Source organism: Cyclopterus lumpus, chromosome 18, assembly GCF_009769545.1.
Source record: "Cyclopterus lumpus isolate fCycLum1 chromosome 18, fCycLum1.pri, whole genome shotgun sequence".
NCBI lineage: Eukaryota > Metazoa > Chordata > Actinopteri > Perciformes > Cyclopteridae > Cyclopterus > Cyclopterus lumpus.
This window is the reverse complement of record NC_046983.1, coordinates 12443365-12462047: the sequence shown is the minus strand read 5'-3', so window position 1 is coordinate 12462047 and position 18683 is coordinate 12443365. Positions and strand designations below refer to the sequence as shown.

Below are 18683 nucleotides of genomic sequence, written 5' to 3'. Positions count from 1 at the left end.
CACCCAAAAAGTGTGGAGCGCATCTCCACTTCCCAGATCAAGAATCTCAAAGCATTTGAACTCAGCCAGCTGCTAATTGCCACCAGGCTTGTCGCTGTCATCTTTTAATTCCAGGGCATCTTTATTTAAATGTCAATGAACAGCAACAATGAACAGCAGCTAATGCAAAAAGACCTGGTAGTGTGTGGTTTTAAATGAGTGCCGTAAATTCACTTGCTTCCTTAATCTGGCTATTCAAAGTACACTTCCTGTTTGACTCTGATGAAGACACTGTGGTGGTAAAATGTTAGTCTGTTTGCAGAAATAAATGTTGTCAATCAATCAGTTTGCTGCCTTCCATTTCTTTTCCTTGAAAGTAGATTGTATTGCAAAACGACACATTTACAAGCCTCTGGATATTGAAGGCCTGGCTCTTCCAGAATAGTAATGTTATTATCCAGTAGCTATGCAAGAACTCTGGTCCAGTGGCAGATTGACCACCATAGCAAGTAGAGCAAGATATGTCACACCTCAGGCCGGCTCGTAGTCATTCTGACCCCTTTATAGTGTTGACCTTGGTTGTTTTTTTCCACATTAAACTATTTTCGGATGAATGAAAGGATCATAAAAAGGCTTGGGACAATATCTTTTGGTTTTATCTTCAACAGATACTTAAAGCACCAATGTATTCAAAATAAAGCGAGTCATCTCCCTGTTCTTATGTAAAACTTGAATTAAAATGTAAGCTAATTCATTTTAAAGTTAATTATAAGTCCTGTGAGGATTGTGCCATTGGTCAGTCAGTATAATTTCCCCCATCTCAATGCACTCAACATGTTAACATCCTTTGTACCATAATACAAGGTGAGAATTTCGGCTCAGTTCATTAATTATGAAGCTATAAGAGCTAAATATTAATCAATCAAATATCTGACATTTGGTCTGAATATTCCGGACCAATGCAGTCCTCTATTAAGCGAAACAAAACAGTCAGTCAGTCAAACTTTATTAAACGTGTTCACAATAACTCTCAACATTGTTCAAATGTTAATGAGCGTATCAAATTGGACAGAAATCTAACCGGCATGCATTGCGCGCCAATCGAGTCTTCGCTGGACTGGCTCATCTCGAACGAACCTGAACTGAGTGACTGTGGCTGCACTTAATTATTCTGATGTGAGACACTCGATATTTATATAATTCTTTCCTCCGGGCTCGTGTCACGTGTTAGCCGACCAGAGGAAGTTAGCCCCCTAGCTAACGTGTCGCCATGCTGAAGCAATGTACTCTTTGGTTCTCAGATGAGGTCGAGACCTCCAGAAACCGCTCGCTGCAAAGGTAATTTATCTTCAGCACGTGGCTCGTTCGGACATGATGTGTGTGTGTGTGTGTGTGTGTGTGTGTGTGTGTGTGTTTTAACTGGCTCGACACAACCAAGCGCCTCGTGCTACAGTGATGTGCTATTTGAACTCTCTCACTGAAAATATTTGTGGAAACTTCATCTCAAATTCTGAGTAGTGTGCAACGAATCGTATTAGTGTGCACGTGTGAAGTCGTCTTAAAACTCATGCACATCGTTTGTCTCCCCTTGAGGTGTGAGAATAATGTGGTGACCTCTACACGAGGTAATTAAAGTTTTTTTTGTAAAGTCTCTAATGTTTTAGCTCCGTATCCACTGACTCTGGCTGTCAGGCGCACGAGTGCTGCAGTGATGAATCTTTGAAGTTACTGAATCAGCTTTTGAAGAAACACCTTTACCAGATTCTGAGAACCTGTTTTCGTACAACATGGCAAACAATGACATTTTGTTAAGTCCAACTCTGACCTGTTGTCCTCCAGGTGCTCATGGCTGATCAAAGACAATGAGGCGGAATGAAGGACTTTGGCAGGTGCGAGACTGAGAATGAACTGTCAAATTATACAGACCATAATTGATTTATAAGACAAGCATATGCCTGATTTTTGTGATGCTAGGTTATGAATCTGATCCAGCCATGACGATGCAGAGGCTCAGCTTTACGTCTTAGTTTAAGGCTAACTGGGATCTTTCTCTTCAGGGTGTTCTGCACTGCAACCTGCAAAGTGAACAATGGTGAGTAAAACATGGGCTTTGTTGAGTTGCCTAGTGTTGGGGGATAAATGTGATGATTACAATTGAAGACAAGCATATGCCTGATGATAGTGATGTCAGCCTTCAATCTGATTACTCCTTGTTGAATTGATAACGTTGTTCTTTGCTAAGCATGTGACTTACACCACGATGGTTCTTTGGTAGGTGGGTGTTTTACCATTGTCTGAGGAAGGACGTCACCTGGAAGCCATCATGTAAGTCAAATGATGAAATGCCTTTTGTGCAGAGCATAAATGTTTTGAGTGCAACGTCATTATCAGTAAAGGGAAGGCTGTTTCTGAGTGTTTGAAAGGATGAAATGGGGTAAAACCCATCAAACCACTGGACGACTAATGTCACATGGCAGTTTGTCACCAAAGCACTGATCAAACATTAGAACCACAACATGATTATTATATATGTAGTTATTGTTGGACTCTGCTGAAGTGCTTATTTCTCTTGCAGAGCCTTGAAGAAATTCACTGAGTCATGGTAAGTATTGCCCCCCCCTCTCACTAACATAACATGTACGTGTCGTCATAATGCAGTTTCAATGATGAATCTTAGCTCACTTTGAACCAATGTGAAACGACACGAACTTCTGAGAAACTGCGTTTTAATGCTAATGCCAGTTTAACGCCTTAACTTGACTGTTTTTTGAGTTGTCGCATCGGATTATTTTTCTCATCCATACCACTCAATAATAGTATATGTAGTTATAGCTCTTGTGCAGTAAATTACTTTCATCCTTTGCCAACAGATGATTCATTGACTGCTTTGGCATGATTGTGGCGGCTCTCGTTGAAGGTAAGATATATAAATGCACGTTAGAGGCCAATGGTCTTTATTCCCTGACCTGCTGAAAATGATGAGATATATTTGGAATCTCGTTCGTCTGAACTAATGTTGAGAAATCGAATAACTGACATCAGAGAAGGTCAACCGTGGATAGTTTTGTCTTTAGTGCTCGGATCTGACTGTAGTCTGTTGCAGGTGCCTGGCTTTGGAAGATGCTGCCATCTTAACAACAAAGGTCTTTGTCCAGGTGAGTGAGGCCTTCAGGTGTTTACTTGGTGATCAGTGCTGATGACACCATCTGCTTTAAAACTAGAACTATCACTAAGTGTCCTTCATGATGACATCCACACACGTCTTACGCCTTGGTTCAATGCCAGAACCTGAAAAGGTGAACCCACTGGTGTTACCTTGGCGATAAGGGGAAAAACGTTGGGGTTGCCAACAGTCTGAAAGGAAGCTTAACTTAAACTGACTAAAATAAATGTGTTTTTAATGTTTAGAATATGAACAAACGTGTCTGACCTGCGCGCTTTAATTAAAAATCTAAATGAATCTCTTTAGATGACGCTTAAAGAAATCTGTAAGGTGGCCTAAACATTTCCTTGTCTTCAGCCGTTAGGACGGAGCTGCCTGACGAGCATCGCTCTGGATGCAAGATGGCCACGGTATGTTTGACTCTAGACCACCACAAGGACTCAACTATTAATCTCCGGATCCCTGAAGAGTTCTGAATATTTGGCTTGTTTGTTATCTGGGTTTATGACAGAACATGAGATGATCCCGTTCCTAACTTCTGTGCTCCAACAGGAAGGTGAACTTAATGACAAATTTATTTTTTCTTAGACGTCAACCTCTAGCCGGAACAGAGTACGAGGTCATCGGGATGACTTTGACTTGTAAATTGAAATACACCTTTCACATTAGTAGTGGATGGGTCTTTTTCATATCTTGACTCTTTTTACCTGGTACTCTTCGGAGAGTACAGTCAGCTACAATCTCTCTTACACGCTGCTCCGTCTCTAGAAGTGATGAGTTATTTATTACTGCCCCAGTCTGAGAATTCATGACTGATTGGTACACCTCTGATCTCACTAGATGTAGTAATGTAGTCGTTCACATAAATCAAACTGTATTGACTCACCCTTTTCACTGGTTACAGGTTTGGTGCCGACCTCTTCAGTGTGGGGAACAGGACACTGCAGGTAAATGTGGTTTAATTTTGAGATCTTGAAGTTTCAAATATGTTAAACATGAGTAGTGATGAGTTACTTTATTACCACCCCAGTCTGATAATTTATGACTGGTTACCCGCTGATCCAACTAGAAATAAGAAGTTGTCTCACATTATTATTGGACCTGGATTAACTAACTAGAGTTTCTGGGATTGTGGACATGATGAATGTGCTTCATCCTGTCAGCCGCCCCTCCTGTTGACCCTGTACGGCACTGATAACCCTTAAGGTGTAAAGTGACCTGCTGGTGTTCTGATGGAGTGCTGGCTGTGAGGACATGACTGATAATATCTTCTGATCTAATCCCAGAAGCTAAATCTTACGATTCTGTCTTTTGTATAACAGTCATAATGTGGTTCAAGTATTGAGGTTGGAAGTGTATTTGTTGTGATTGAGTAGTCCATGTACTCTTATTGTAGATCTAATTTCCAGAGATGTTGGTGGCCAAGTAACGCTGCATTGAACTAATTTCTGAATAATGATCAAATCATTTAAATGAAAGTGACTTTTTAAAATGTGACTGGTATCCGCCATGCTCGCAAGACTAAATGCTTTTGTGTTGCGTGCCCATTTTAAGAAGTGTCTTGTGTTTATGTTCTCATCAGACTCCAGATGGATCTACTGCAACTGATATGGTAAGAAATTAATACTTGAGCTTTAATATTTTCATCTAGAAGTGATGTTTCTTATTACCGCCCCAGTCTGAAAATTCATGACTGATTGGTACCTCTCTGATCAAAATATGACTTTACGGTTGTGGTTTAAGTTTATGCGGCTTGTTTCTAACATGTTGTCCTCCTTTGCAGTTGTCCGGACAGAACTTTGACGCCTGCTGCAGGAGACGTGATTTTGTTTGTGCGTTGAATAGTTTGGTTAATTTGTTTTATGCTTCCTTTACTTGGATGTATATTTTGCAGTAACTGGGGAAAAAATGTCAAATAAAAGTTTGCTCAATACAGCATGTGTGATTTGTTAATCCAAAACAAGATCCAAGTGTAAAGTTATAAAATGGTTGTGACAATCTAAAACTCTATGACCTGTATTTATGGTCTGTTTATAGTAACTTTCTTGCAGCAAAGCATAATCCTTTAAATAAAATCTGGAGCTATGAAGTAAATGCTCCACACTGGAATATTTCATCTAACTGCATTTTCAAAGATGACCTAAACCAACGTTGACATTAATAGTACATATCTGATACAGGACTGATGTGAGATTTGTGCAACCATGTGATTTGAGTTTGGCAGTTGCCATAAAAGGTGCTGTAAATCTGAAAAAGCGTTTTAGAACTCGTGACACGGGATGAAATGGACCAGCTAAAGATGTCCCCTAAACAAATCTGACTGGGCTAAACTTATTTTCATGAGTTAACACATTCGTGGATGTACTCTAGAAATTAGCCCATTCACTGCAGCTTTCACTTTTTATTCAATCAGCATTAAATGTGTAAGAACAAGGTTAATGTCTGGCATTGCAGACTAAACAAACTTAATTTAGGTTTCAGTGTGTTCAGTTTCCTATCTACATCATTCAACTGTCAATATATAATACAAATGTGTGTGTGTGTGTGTGTGTGTGTGTGTGTATATATATAAACCAGGTTGGACCCTTGTCTGGTGACAAACCGCTGATGGAACAAAGACATTTGAGCTCTATTTCGATCAGCGTGGTCCAACAAAGAGGCTGAATGTCAGTCGGTGGTGAAGATCCTTGCAGCGATATCATCCAACAGCCAGTCCACTCCAGCTAACAAGTTGTCTCCTGTGACTGCGCTGCAGCCGATGATGCACCAGTGATGACTTTTGATCTCATTCAGGGCCAGCGCCTGCAAGAAAACACATTGATGTGCAATTTCTTCATAATCTGACACATTTATAGCAGCAACAGTGATGAGTAATCACTACGTAAAGTAATATCCCTGTAACGGGGTGAACCGTACCTCTCGTATGGCCTCTTTCGACAGGGCTCCTGGCAAATCCTGTTTGTTGGCAAACACCAGCAGCGTTGCGCCAGCTAACCTCTGCATGGAGCAAAGGGCAAACTCAACTAGAGATTGATGTAGGAATCAAATAAGTAAACAGCATCATGGATTTCTGCCTCAAACTACGCCAGAATTTTAGTGTGTGTACCTCCTCCATTAACAGTGCACTGAGCTCCTGTCTGCAGTCCTCCAGTCTGAGTCTGTCTGCGCTGTCCACCACCCACACCAGCCCGTCTGTGCTCTCAAAGTAGTTCCTCCAGTAGGAGCGCAGTGACTTCTGACCTCCTACATCCCAAATATTCAATTTGAACCTAGAAAACACGAGAGAGAGAGAGAAGAGGACATGAGGGGTGTGGAGGAAGACTGGGATACCACATCCTGATCATGGCTCCGGGCTTGCTCTTTGAGGTTTGATTGAGTTGGCTGTCGGGCATATTTGACTTTAGAGATGGATGCTGTGTGTAGGTCACGTATCTATTCTGACTCATAAGTTCTATGTTTTGAGTGAATGAAGGCCAACACGGAACACATCTATTCAAGCTACAGCCTTTTTTTCACAAAGTCTGTGGAAGAAATAAAGTGTCATTTTCTATGTTATTTTAGGTGTGTGTGTGTGTGTGTATGTGTGTTACCCTCTGTGCTCCAGTGTTTTGATGTTGAAGCCCAGCGTCGGGGAGATGGTGCTGACGTCTTCTCCATTAAACTTCTTCAGGATGGTCGTCTTCCCCGCGTTGTCCAGACCTCTGCACGAGCCAGGTTAAAGAAGGAACACGCACACGCCTTTAAACGTCCCTGTTCACTTAATTAAGACGTTATTGTGTCTCATCCAATTAAAAGGGCGTCAGAGCTACTGAGGAAACGTGACATGATACAGCACACGACGCGCAAAACAAACCTCACCAGTACACTACCGAGATATATATATATAAATATACTATATTCACGTTACGCAGACGAAGTTTAAGTAACGTTGGCACATGAATACTACTTTGTTTCCAGCTGAGCTAGTAGCCGTTACCAACAGGATACAACATCAGCAGCCGCATCTCGCGCTCCTTCTGCTTCATCTTCTTTAAAATCGTCAGCAAACCCATCGCGGCGGTGCAGCGCTGACCTGCGGTTTCAATAGATGATAGAACGGCGACTTTGACTGATGTATTATTGTGTATGAAAGATATTTAGCATCAACAAAGAGCATGGCGTACCAGGAAGAGGCTGCAATACTCATCCCGCCCCAGGCAGCCCCCGATTGGACCGTTTTGTAAGGAGCGAACGCTGATTGGTCGATGGAGACTTTCCTAGCTGGTTTATTGGTTTGTTGTCTTTAAGGTGTGACACTGCGCGTTTGTATTCGTTTGGTGCCCCCGTGTGTCTGTTGTGGGAATTACATATTTGACTCAGGCAATCTCGGAATTTTCTGCTTGTCAAAACGTTTTTGCAATATACGGAACAAACACAAAATATACAGAACAAACACATGAACATGTACTATGTATTCCTTGTCATACTAATCCCTAACCCTTCTTTTCTTTTCTAATTTCTATTAAATATCAAGTTATACTATGTGTATGCATGTATGTGTGCGTGCGACATTGAGGGGCAACCACTACACGTTGTTCAGCATCTCTTGCTAATGGAAATAGTAGTTTGAAAAACAATATCAACTCCAGGCCAGAGCTTTCAATTGCAAAAAAAAAATTAATATTTGGATTAATTAGGCAATTTATTGAGGTACATTTAAGTTACAGAGTGCAGCAAGACTGGGTGTGAATGAATCGGTGGATAAGATAAACATGCTTCATAATTAAGTTGCTTGCAATCTTTTTTTGGAGGAATGGCAGATAACTTGCGCAATAGTTATGCAACAGGGCATTGACTTTATACGAATATCTGTTCGCTTCGTCAAGAACAAAACAGTGCACCAACATCCTACTATCCTTTTCCTCATCAAATAAAAAGTTATTTTGTCACAGTGTTTCCTCATAAACAATATCAGTTGTACTTACTCACAGTATCCTAAAACAGTGTTAACACTTTGGAAAGTAATCTTATACATAATATAATGAATCATTAGGAAACATTTTATAAATGTACCTTATTCAGTTTATTGAAGTAGTTTCACCAAAACACACAACCGTTATCTTTTATAATTAGCAAGAAAATATAACAATGTATGCATTACATTTTTTGCTGGATAGATATTTTGACGATTCAGATACGTGATATACATGTTGTTGTTGTTGTTGTTGTTGTTGATAATCTAATCAAGTTAATCATATTTCTCACCCCTGACATTGATAATATAGTGCACTGATTCACTCATTTTTCTCCGGTTAAATAATTTACTCAATGTCAACACACTGAGTAAAACCGATAAATATTTTTGTAAAACCTTTTAGTGTGGGCGATATTTATTTATTTAACTTGGTTGAGAAGAGATGAAGCCATACAGTCAATAGCCCTTTGAGTTACATCACATCCTGCAGAGAAGCGGTCCAACCTGTGGCTGCTGTCGGGAGGCTTGGCCGTTCATGTACCGGCAAAGGCGCTTGAGAAATCCCCACGCACGTGCACAGCCTTATTCATAATATGGTCATTAAGCCCAGAGCTCTTCCTGTGCCCCCAGCTATTTTTCATGGTGCGTTCATGATCTAGCGAAAATATTAAGACACTTGAGCTGAACTCTGATACTAATGGGAAAATGTTGCCTACTTTTATGGGGAGATTTGACACAATATCCATAATTTGTTTGTTTAATGATGCTTGCTTTTAGTTCTCCTCTTCATAAACACACACACACAACACGCACGCACACGCGCGCACACACACACACACACACACACACACACACACACACACACACACACACACACACACACAAAAACAGCAGACATTTGAAGAAGAGACATTCATCACCGGGTCAACTTTTAAACTTAAAGACTCGGACACCGAAACCAACGGGCCACACCTGAATGCAGCGCAGATCCCAACGCAGTCCTCGCCTCCCAACTGGTCAGTTCAAAATAAAGAGAAACCGAAAGCAGTGGCGGCGTCACGTTGCATCATCGGGATGCCTGACGCCAAACTCCGTGACTCAGAAGACACCCGACACGCCGCCGGTGTGCACGTTGACAGGGCGGTCTTTGAACGTTCACCGGGAGCCGCGGAGGCACATGCTCGCCAGTCTTGCTGCAGAGGGGCGCGAGCGATGTCCCCGTTATTCATGGACACCGGGTGTGAGCTCAACAGCCCCGGCTCGGTGTCCGCTGAGGAGAGCAACACCGCTGGATGGGTAAGTGGCCTCCTCGTTCTCCGCGTCAGTCGGTCAATGACAGACAATAACCACTTCATATCTGAGCTAAAACATATGTAGTGCAGAGCTGCATATCCCATGTCACTATTGTAGAAATATTAGCCTGCAATACGACGGGAAGAAAGGAGTTACCCAAACTAACTATTCAACTAATTTTAAGTCTGTTTTTGTATTTTTCAAAGCACATGGTATTTTATTTATTTTTTTGAAAACATCTATAAAAAAATTATTATTATGATCAATTTACAAAAAATAATAAAAAAACACCATTGGTGCACCTTAGATTCAGTATAATAGGACTATTAATGATATTCTAGGAATTATTAGTTATTTTAAGAATATCGATCACCATGGGGTGTTCTGTTGGTCTTGTGGTTCAAGAGGCTTATCATATGCTGTGATTGCCAGGTCCCCAGTTCAATAAATAGTTAATAATAGTAAATAATAATAATAATAATAATAATTATTATTATTATGGGGGCTGCACGGTGGTGTAGTGGCTAGCACTGTCGCCTCACAGCAAGAGGGCCGCGGGTTCAATTCCCGGTCGGAACGGTCCTTCTGTGTGGAGTTTGCATGTTCTCCCCGTGGCAGCGTGGGTTCTCTCCGGGCTCTCCGGCTTCCTCCCACAGTCCAAAGACATGCTGCAGGTTAATTGATCTCTAAATGTCCCATAGGTGTGAATGTGAGAGTGAATGGTTGTATGTCCCTACATGTGCCCTCGATGGACTGGCGGCCTGTCCAGGGTGTCCCCTGCCTTCGCCCTATGTCAGCTGGGATAGGCTCCAGCGCCCCCGCGACCCTAATGCGGTATTGAAAATGGATGGATGGATGGATTATTATTATTATGTTGTGGAGATAATGATTGCCACTAGGCTTCAGCCTGCATTACTATTTCTGCATTCTTGAAATGTACTAAAATCTGATTTTTTCTGTCCTGTTGTAATTATTAGACTTTTAGTTGTTTAGCTGAGAGGGATGCAACTCCAATTTGACATCCAGCTCCTGTTGAGTTTGCAACTTACTCTGAGTCATTTTGGACAAACGTCTCACATACAAAATAAATGTAATGCCATCTTGTTTTCAGAACAGGTGACTTGAGAAACTTTTCATATAGACGTGGCCTTTGGGGTGCAGCTTCCAAAGCTTCGTGAGCTCAATGTTGTTTTGCTCTCCTCCTCAATCCAACATCAGCCGCCACAAAACAACAACTTTCCGCTTTAATTAAGAGACCACATGTCATTCCATGTGATAGATTTGTCTCATGACCTCATGGATTATGACAATCTCTTCTACAAATCATGCAGTTTCAAAAAGTTCTAAATGTCTGCCGTGAAAAAAAGATTCCTTAAAAGGCAGTGAGGGAGAAGCAGGCACTTGAAAGCACCCAAAAACTGACTGAGTGCATACAGCAACGAGTCCTCCATGAGTGTGTGTTCTCTGTGTCTGTCCAGGAGAGAGAAGACGGGGGAGAACACACGGGACGCAGAGGGAGAATAAAACAAGAGAGGAACAAGAACGCTGCGAGGAAGAGCCGCAGGAAACAAACGGAGAGAGCCGACGAACTTCACGAGGTTCGAAATATTCACTCCCTGTGTCTCCTCTCCCCTTTCCTTCCTTCCTTCCTTCCTTCCTTCCTTCCACCGTCACCCGTTCACTCAGTGTGTCTCCCTTTCCCAAAGGCAGCGTGTGGGTGTTGTGCAATCTGACAAAATGCTCACAGCCGTTTCTTGTAAATACTCTGCTTTAGGAGAAGTGCTTTCACTCCCTCTGCTATGCCCTCCTCATTGGCCCTCCCTCTCCTAAACACACACACACACACACACACACGCACACACATTAACACACATACACACACTCTCACACACAGAGGGACAAATTCCACAGGTTGCATTACACATTGACACACACATACACACACACACACACACACACACACAAACACACACACACACACACACACACACACACACACACAAACCCACACACACAAACACACACACATGATACACAAACCCATAAAATGTGTTATATCTCTCCTGATGATGATGATATGAAAATCAAACCTGTAGTTTCTGTACACATGACATCTATTGCATCTGTCCATCCGGGGAGAGGGATCCTCCTCTGTTGCTCTCCTGAAGGTTTCTTCCCTTTTTTCCCTGTCAAAGGTTATTTTTTGGGGAGTTTTTCCTGATCCGATGTGAGGTCCTGGGACAGGGATGTCGTATGTGTACAGATTGTAAAGCCCTCTGAGGCAAATTTGTAATTTGTGATATTGGGCTATACAAAATAAACTGAATTGAATTGAATATAGTTCAGTTCATCTCCTGTTTGGGTACGTTTCTGTTTCTCACTGATAACAGTTGGTCTTACGTTCCCAGAACAGCACTTACCTGCTGTAACTGGTTGGATCGGTATGTGTTTTCTACATTTATGAATGGGCGTTTGTCTTTTGTGCTGAAGGAGCCCAGACTTTTGCTTTCTCTCTCTTGCTTCTCTTTCAGTTCTTGTCCTTCGGGCTCATTTTGAAGAAGCATCGCTGCCACGAGCGAGTGGTGAAAAATACGGGGTCGGTGTCAGCAGTTGATGGTTTAAGGGGTCAGCGCACAGGACGCACAGCACTATCGCCTTTGACTGTGACCTCTGTGACCTTGGGGGAATATAGTAGAAATGTGGTCTCTTTGAAGGGAGACACTGTTCTTCTTCTGCTATTCAAGTCTGTACTTGCAGTCATTGGGACTCAATGGAGATGAATACCGGCTGCTTTGGAGGATAAGTGTTTTCAGGTTGCACTGAAGCTTAATGAGGCCATAAAAGCGAGAGTTTAGTTGATTGATAAAGCAGGAGGAAACAATTCTAGAAACTGTAAATAATTTTTTCCGTGTTTCCAGCCACATTAAATCTCACTAACACCGCAGCGATCAGCAGAGAATCACCTAATTTCTTTGGCTCTCCCCACCACCTACTCTCTCCTGTCGTGCTGAACTTGCAGTATTGTCACATGAGAGCAGTATTTCAGTTTTGACTTTGGAGCATCAACTCTACGGCTGTTGTGCTTTCTATTACAGCGCTCAAGAAGAGTCTTAAAGGGGGGTGGGGGGGTCCGTGGTGAGGCTTGCTCGGCTGTAGTGTGTGGGATGTCTTTTGATGTATGTCTGTAATCATTTTCTTTATTGCTTATGAGTGCCACTCTTAGGGATAATAAAAATAGACATGACTAAACGGACATTAACTTGTTCCTTTTTTTCTTCTTCCTCCTTCCCCGCCACCCTCTCCTCATTAGGAGCTCCAGTGTCTGGAGCGATCCAACTTGGCTATCAAAAAGGAGATCGCCGCATTGAAAAAAGACCTCCACTTCTACACGGCAGCTCTGGAGCGCCACGAGCCTTCCTGCCGCCTCAAAGACTCCACCGCGTCCAGCTCGACAAGCCGCCTCTCGGTTTCCTCCTCGGCCGCCCCCCCCAGAGACCGTCCCGGGGCCTCACGCTCCGCTTTCCCTGCTGCCCCTTCGCTCTCTACCTCCTTAACCTCCAGCCTGGGTCTTCAACCCGGTGACTGTCTTAAAAGCACCCATTTCTCATCTTTAACTCCTCTGGCAACCACGTCAGCAGACTTGCCTCGCGGCTCGTCTGCTGACCTCTTCACCTCCTCCAGCTCGGTGACAGCTCCCGTCTCTTTCTCCGCAGTCCCGACTCCTTGCTCTCTGTTTAGCGCAGATTCCCCTTCGCTAATCGCATTGAGGCCGACAAATGTTCCTCCCGTCTGCACCGGCCTCGTTTCGCACTCGGCGCCCTCGAGGTCGGGCGCCGTCCGCGGAAACTCTTCCGCGTCAGCGAACGCTCACTTCTCTGCTCTTCACCCTGGCGTGCTGGATGAATTTCTAATGACACAAGCTTCTTTTATTCCTGTTTCGTCCAATGTAGTTCCCTTTAACTCCCATTTGGTGGCTGAAAACGCAGGTCTCGATTGTCCCGTGAGTCTGCCGCGTTCTCTTTTACCGCCTGCTCTTCAGGATCCTTGTCCCGAGTCCCTCTCAATGTCGTATCCTGCCCCTGCTTTTGCCTTAAAGCCAACTTATAGTCAACAAGTCACGCTCAATCGTTCGTCTCTGCTTTCCATGCTCAGCGTCCCGAGTCCCCCGAATGTGTCTCAGACTACCTCCGGCAGCTTTGATGAACCAGTCCCTCAACCCCCACCCTCACCTCCACTGTTGAGGGATCCTTTAAGAGATGTCTCCCTCTGTAAGCTCCTGGAGGGCAACGATTGGATACTAAGTGGGACGGATCACCAGTAGCACGACATGTCGCAAATCAAAGGAAGATGAGTTTCCTTGTACATATTTCTATATTTTGAGCAGTTTACTCCAACTCTGCTGAGCAGCTACAGCGCCAACTGAAAGATGCAACCTGACTGATTTATACATCTGTTGAGATGTGTAGGAACCATATGTAGCTCTTAATAGGTTCCAGCTTCTTAAAGGGACACTCGTGAGTTAGTATTGAGCTTCCACAAAGTCGGTGGTCCCACAAGAGCCGAATTAAAGACAAAAGGGTCCAAGCCAATACAGCACAAGCAGAGATATGCAGCTTTTAGGGATTGGTGTGGGTCAAGCTCTAAAAACACGGTATTGTGGACTTCCCACAGTGCAACCTATAGCATCGTTTAGTTAGCTGCGTGAAAATGGCCATGTCTGTCATTCTGTCATTGCGGAGGTTTTAGAGACTGGAGTCAGGTGGATAACGGGCTCAAAAGTGTACAATTACTGAGCTATTTGTGAGTCCATAGTATACAAGCCACTGGAGATGAAACTTTAACCAACTATGTTATAAAATACATCATTGTGCAGTTTTTTCAGTTTCAAATCGTATCAGGTAGGTAGCCCTTCTTTAATCCAGAGACCAAACGCCCCAAAACAATTTGAAACTTGGGCTTGTAATGTTAGATTGGGCAGAGTACTCACTTCCTTGCCACTTTAAGGAACTGTCATGAGGAGAAATCATCCTTTGTGACTGGAAGTGCATGTGTTTGCCCTTTGTGTTACACACAAAGGGCAAAAGTTGAAGATTATTGTTGTGATTCAACACCAGAAAACTTTATTCTGTTTTTTTGTATTCTTTCCTCTTTTTAAATTCAGACACAGTCTCACATATTCTCTTGCTATTTGATCCTTTACGTCACTCAATTTGCTAATGGTTATTCTTTTGTTTTTTTAAAGCTACAATAATTTATCTTTTTATAATTATGAATATATAGTTTTATCTAGTTCCTTCCTCACTTCAAGTAATACAATTGTATTATTTCTACTAATTATACAAACTATATGATTCATTATTAATTTCGGTATTTTACCAGCTTTGCTTTCAAGGGTGGATCACCCACCAGACAAAGTGGGTAACTGGTCCCAGCGACCCTCAGGGGCCCAGAGTCCCCAGATTGAATTTGAATTTGAATAATTGCAAATAGTTTGGCTATCTATTATTTATGTGTCTACCGCTATCAAAGTTAATATTACAAATAAATGTGTGCTAAACAGAGGGTTAAAAAGTGCTTTTTGTTTGTTTCCCTGGGCCCCCCTAGGAGTTAATCCCCCCATGATGACAAGGACAATGTATGTGACAACTAGTGGCCCACAGTGGCACGCTAGAACTCATTTGGGTGTATAGTCCAAACAAAAAGTTGTGTCATTCATAATTCCCTTATCGTGTTCATTTCAAGTGAGACAAATGAGAGCGATGACTTACTTACTTACTTGTGTAGTGTTGGGACTATTTTTTATTTAACACGTAAGATTAATATATTTATGCTGTGATACTGGTTTGAATAGAAAATGTAATTACAAATAAAAAACATTTTAACATTTCATTTCACTTTTGCTCAATTTACAATGATGTTCTCTAAACTATTTCAATGTTCTAATATTATATGCAACTACAATTAAAGTCAAACTGCTGGTGGCTTATCAGGTCTATGACCGGTTGCTGATGGCTTATGTTAAACTGTAACTGACACTGTCGCTGACTGGGTTGCCATGACATTTGGTGCAAACATTCACATTATTGAAATAACTTTATCGAATTTGTGAATTTGTCCAATACTTTGTGGGTGATGAAGCTGGTTTTAAAGCTATACACATCCTCCCATCAGCCTCAGCTGTGTTTAATGTTAATAGGAACAACAACATGCAAAGCTACAGAGGGTCATTGTGAGCATGTGTGCCAACATGTTCCTCTCACAGCACCATGTGCAGCCTCACAGAGTTAGTCTTGTTAATAGATTATACATGTCTATTATTAGAATGCAGACACATGTTCCCAGATTGAATATGGACTCGAGAAGATGTTTGATGGATTATCTCACAGTTGTTATGGACTCGTGTCTCCATGTCAGTATTCACAGCCTCTGGTAACGACGAGCAGACACTTACCGGACTGCCGGTCCCCCCGGGATGTTTCCCAGGAGGCAACCGGCTGAGCTCATCTGCGACACAACACAGAGGAGGAGGAGGAGGAGGAGGGGGAGGGGGAGGGGGAGGAGAATGGGGCGCGGGGGCGCGGTATTACGCACGCCCTTGTACTGAATATAAGATTATAAGGCTGGAGGGTGTTCATGGTGAGAAGAGCACTATTGATATAGGGCACAAGGCTGCCAGCGCGAACACACACACACACACACGCACACGCAAAAACCCGTCCGCGGCCAGCCAAGGTGTGACTTTGAGAGGGAGATGCACGCGCGTGGATAATTGCGCTTTTGAGTGCGTGCGTGTGCGCGCGTGTGAGGGAGAGAACAAGTGGCTTAGCGAAGACAGGAACAATGGATGGGGGACTTGATCCTCATAAGCCAACTACAACCCCGCGCACACGCGCAATCAACACGCACACACACGCGCGCGCGCGCACGCTCACCTCAAATAGGAAGCGAGGCAATGGAGGGGGGAGGAATGGGGGAGTCGGAGACCGATGCGCTGCTGGAGGATAGAAGGGGGGTTCGTTTCATAACCGGATGAGACCGCAGCCAGAGGTGATGCAGAGGAGCGCGCGGCATTAATGACGCATCTGTTCAACATTAACCGGGTTTAAGAGCGCAGCCAGGCCACATGAATAAAGGCAAATAAATAAATAAACCCATCCTATAGCGTCATCCGCATTGAGGAGCCTCATTGCTCTCTCTCCTTGCACCACCTTTAGGCTGAGGAACCAGCGGCAAGACTGTCGGACTGAAACCAGTTAGCATCCGGTCACTGCTTTCAAAATAAAACCTTTATTAAGGTGCTTCAAAGACATTTTTAATCTGTATGGCACTGATCAAACCTTCTGAATAGACTATGATGTGCATTGAAGATCCTGGTGGGTTATTTCTTCACTTTAGTATGTTAAATACTCACCAGGGTGTTCTAATGTAAATTGATCAGGACTGAGGAGAAAACATTATCTGTAACGGTCTCTGGTCATGCGCAGGGTTGGAATATTTCTGGGCTATATTCATCTGGGGATAATACCAGGAGAAATGCTGGGTGATGGAGATGAGTATATGTTGAATATAAAGAGTAACTGCTCTAAAATTATATGTTCTATAAGCGGAGGCTGCAATGTCCAAGAATCACAAAGTATAGAGAGAAAATGTTGATTGCAAATTCCTCATATGGAAACCATCTGTCCACTGATCCCGTGGTACAGATGATTGTGACCCCTTCTCAGTCAATACTCCCTCAGCATTGACTAAGGGAGCGGTTCACGGTTAAGTCTTAATGTTCTATAGCTAAGATAACAAAGCATATATTTCTCTCACTTGACCCTTTAAATATACAGGTTATTATCCTGTATAAGATAAGATAAGATTTTACTTTATTCATCCCCAGGGGGAAATTTCTTGAAGCAGCAGCACACATGTTTACATATATACAATACAATAAAATAAAATAAAATAGCAGGGCGGGACGTATTACATTTAAGAATGTAAGTAATAAAGGAAATGAAACTGTAAAAATGGAATACAAATTAAAGTGTATAAGGTGTATTGCAGTTGAATGATTGAATAATATAAATGTGGAATCTGCCTTGAGGAACTCCAGTGCAATCTGTTCATTTACCAGCATTTTGATACATCCACGTCTTTTGCTGCAGAAACTGCGGCCTTTGGCATCCTGAATAAAAAGATTGGAGTTTTGAGAGCGTCACTTTGCACCTTCATTTTCTGTATGTCAATCTGCAAACCAGCTTCTTACTTAAAAAACAATGTGTGTGTTTTTTCAGTTCTTTAGAAATGTCAGAAGTCTCACTGCTGGCCCTAGTTCCCCCCCCCCCCCCCCCCCCCCCCCCCCCCCGGGGATAGTTCAGCTTCCAATGCTCACTTACTGTTGTTTGCCTATTATGTGTTGTGCCTTTAAAAATGTTTACACATTTAATTCTGTATTATTATTTTGTATAGCCCAAAATCACAAATTACAAATTTGCTTCAGAGGTCTTTACAATCTGTACACATACGACATCCCTGTCCCAGGACCTCACATCAGGAACAACTCCCCAACAAACAGAAAAAACCCTTTCACAGGGAAAAAAGGGAAGAAACCTTCAGGAGAGCAACAGAGGAGGATCCCTCCCCCTGGATGGACAGAAGCAATAGATGTTATGTGGACAGATGAACAACATTACAGAGTTACTACATTCACATTGGCTGTTGGTGGAAAGAAGTTAACAAGACTTGAGTTGTATTTGTACATATAGCATATGTTAATGTGAAAGATGATCTCTGTGAATCATATTTAAAGACTCTTTTTTTCTTGTCTCTTTCCTTTTTATGAAGCCCATTCAATGCAGGATTATATGGGCAATGGGCAACGGTCCAAGTGACTCCCAGCTGGACACCAAAATGCCTCAAATTCCCAATAGCGATAGGTTTATTAGTTTTAACTTTCTTTGAGAATAGGCCTCTTGGAGTTAACCTACCACAGAAAAACATGAACTGCCATTTGAGGCCATGTTTTAAAATACCTTTATCATTTCATCTCTGCTGGAATTGTGCATATTGTGTTGAATCCAATAACTGCAATAGGTCTCACCGGACACAGTGAGAAATGTCCATTCTGACCCAATTTCTTGAAACCAACACGCTTTAGTTTTCTTGAGCGCTCCTTTTTATTTTGAAAGTACTGCTCCCCAATTTCCGGTGTATTCCTGACTCACTGCGTGCCTCTTGACGCAGCTCGGTGAGGCGCTGTAGGACGGCCGGATAACGGGAACCGAGAAGGGGGACAGGAGCAAAACGCGT

The 18683-nt window shown here is 42.7% G+C and overlaps 2 protein-coding genes and 5 non-coding genes across 7 annotated transcripts; 6 read left to right on the top strand and 1 right to left on the bottom strand.

Annotated features, from left to right (window-relative positions):
• Nucleotides 1-2637: 2637 nt before the first annotated feature.
• Nucleotides 2638-2699, top strand: LOC117748221. The gene has a single exon (XR_004611547.1). It is a non-coding gene; the product is annotated as a small nucleolar RNA SNORD29 (small nucleolar RNA).
• Nucleotides 2700-2950: 251 nt separating this feature from the next.
• LOC117748229 lies at nucleotides 2951-3020 on the top strand. The gene has a single exon (XR_004611554.1). It is a non-coding gene; the product is annotated as a small nucleolar RNA SNORD30 (small nucleolar RNA).
• A 196-nt stretch (nucleotides 3021-3216) lies between these two features.
• LOC117748243 lies at nucleotides 3217-3342 on the top strand. The gene has a single exon (XR_004611568.1). It is a non-coding gene; the product is annotated as a small nucleolar RNA SNORD22 (small nucleolar RNA).
• Nucleotides 3343-3905: 563 nt separating this feature from the next.
• Nucleotides 3906-3979, top strand: LOC117748242. The gene has a single exon (XR_004611567.1). It is a non-coding gene; the product is annotated as a small nucleolar RNA SNORD31 (small nucleolar RNA).
• An 809-nt stretch (nucleotides 3980-4788) lies between these two features.
• Nucleotides 4789-4860, top strand: LOC117748241. The gene has a single exon (XR_004611566.1). It is a non-coding gene; the product is annotated as a small nucleolar RNA SNORD31 (small nucleolar RNA).
• Nucleotides 4861-5530: 670 nt separating this feature from the next.
• On the bottom strand, nucleotides 5531-7339 carry arl2 (ADP-ribosylation factor-like 2). Its single transcript, XM_034557387.1, has 5 exons — nucleotides 7130-7339; nucleotides 6733-6843; nucleotides 6249-6411; nucleotides 6059-6139; nucleotides 5531-5944 (listed from the first exon to the last, which is right to left on the bottom strand). Exons 1-5 carry the CDS (start codon nucleotides 7192-7194, stop codon nucleotides 5810-5812), a joined length of 555 nt encoding a protein of 184 aa, XP_034413278.1. The 5' UTR covers nucleotides 7195-7339; the 3' UTR covers nucleotides 5531-5809.
• A 1765-nt stretch (nucleotides 7340-9104) lies between these two features.
• On the top strand, nucleotides 9105-15225 carry batf2 (basic leucine zipper ATF-like transcription factor 2). The gene is made up of 3 exons (XM_034557386.1): nucleotides 9105-9392; nucleotides 10868-10987; nucleotides 12700-15225. Exons 1-3 carry the CDS (start codon nucleotides 9171-9173, stop codon nucleotides 13708-13710), a joined length of 1353 nt encoding a protein of 450 aa, XP_034413277.1. The 5' UTR covers nucleotides 9105-9170; the 3' UTR covers nucleotides 13711-15225.
• The last annotated feature ends 3458 nt before the right edge of the window (nucleotides 15226-18683 follow it).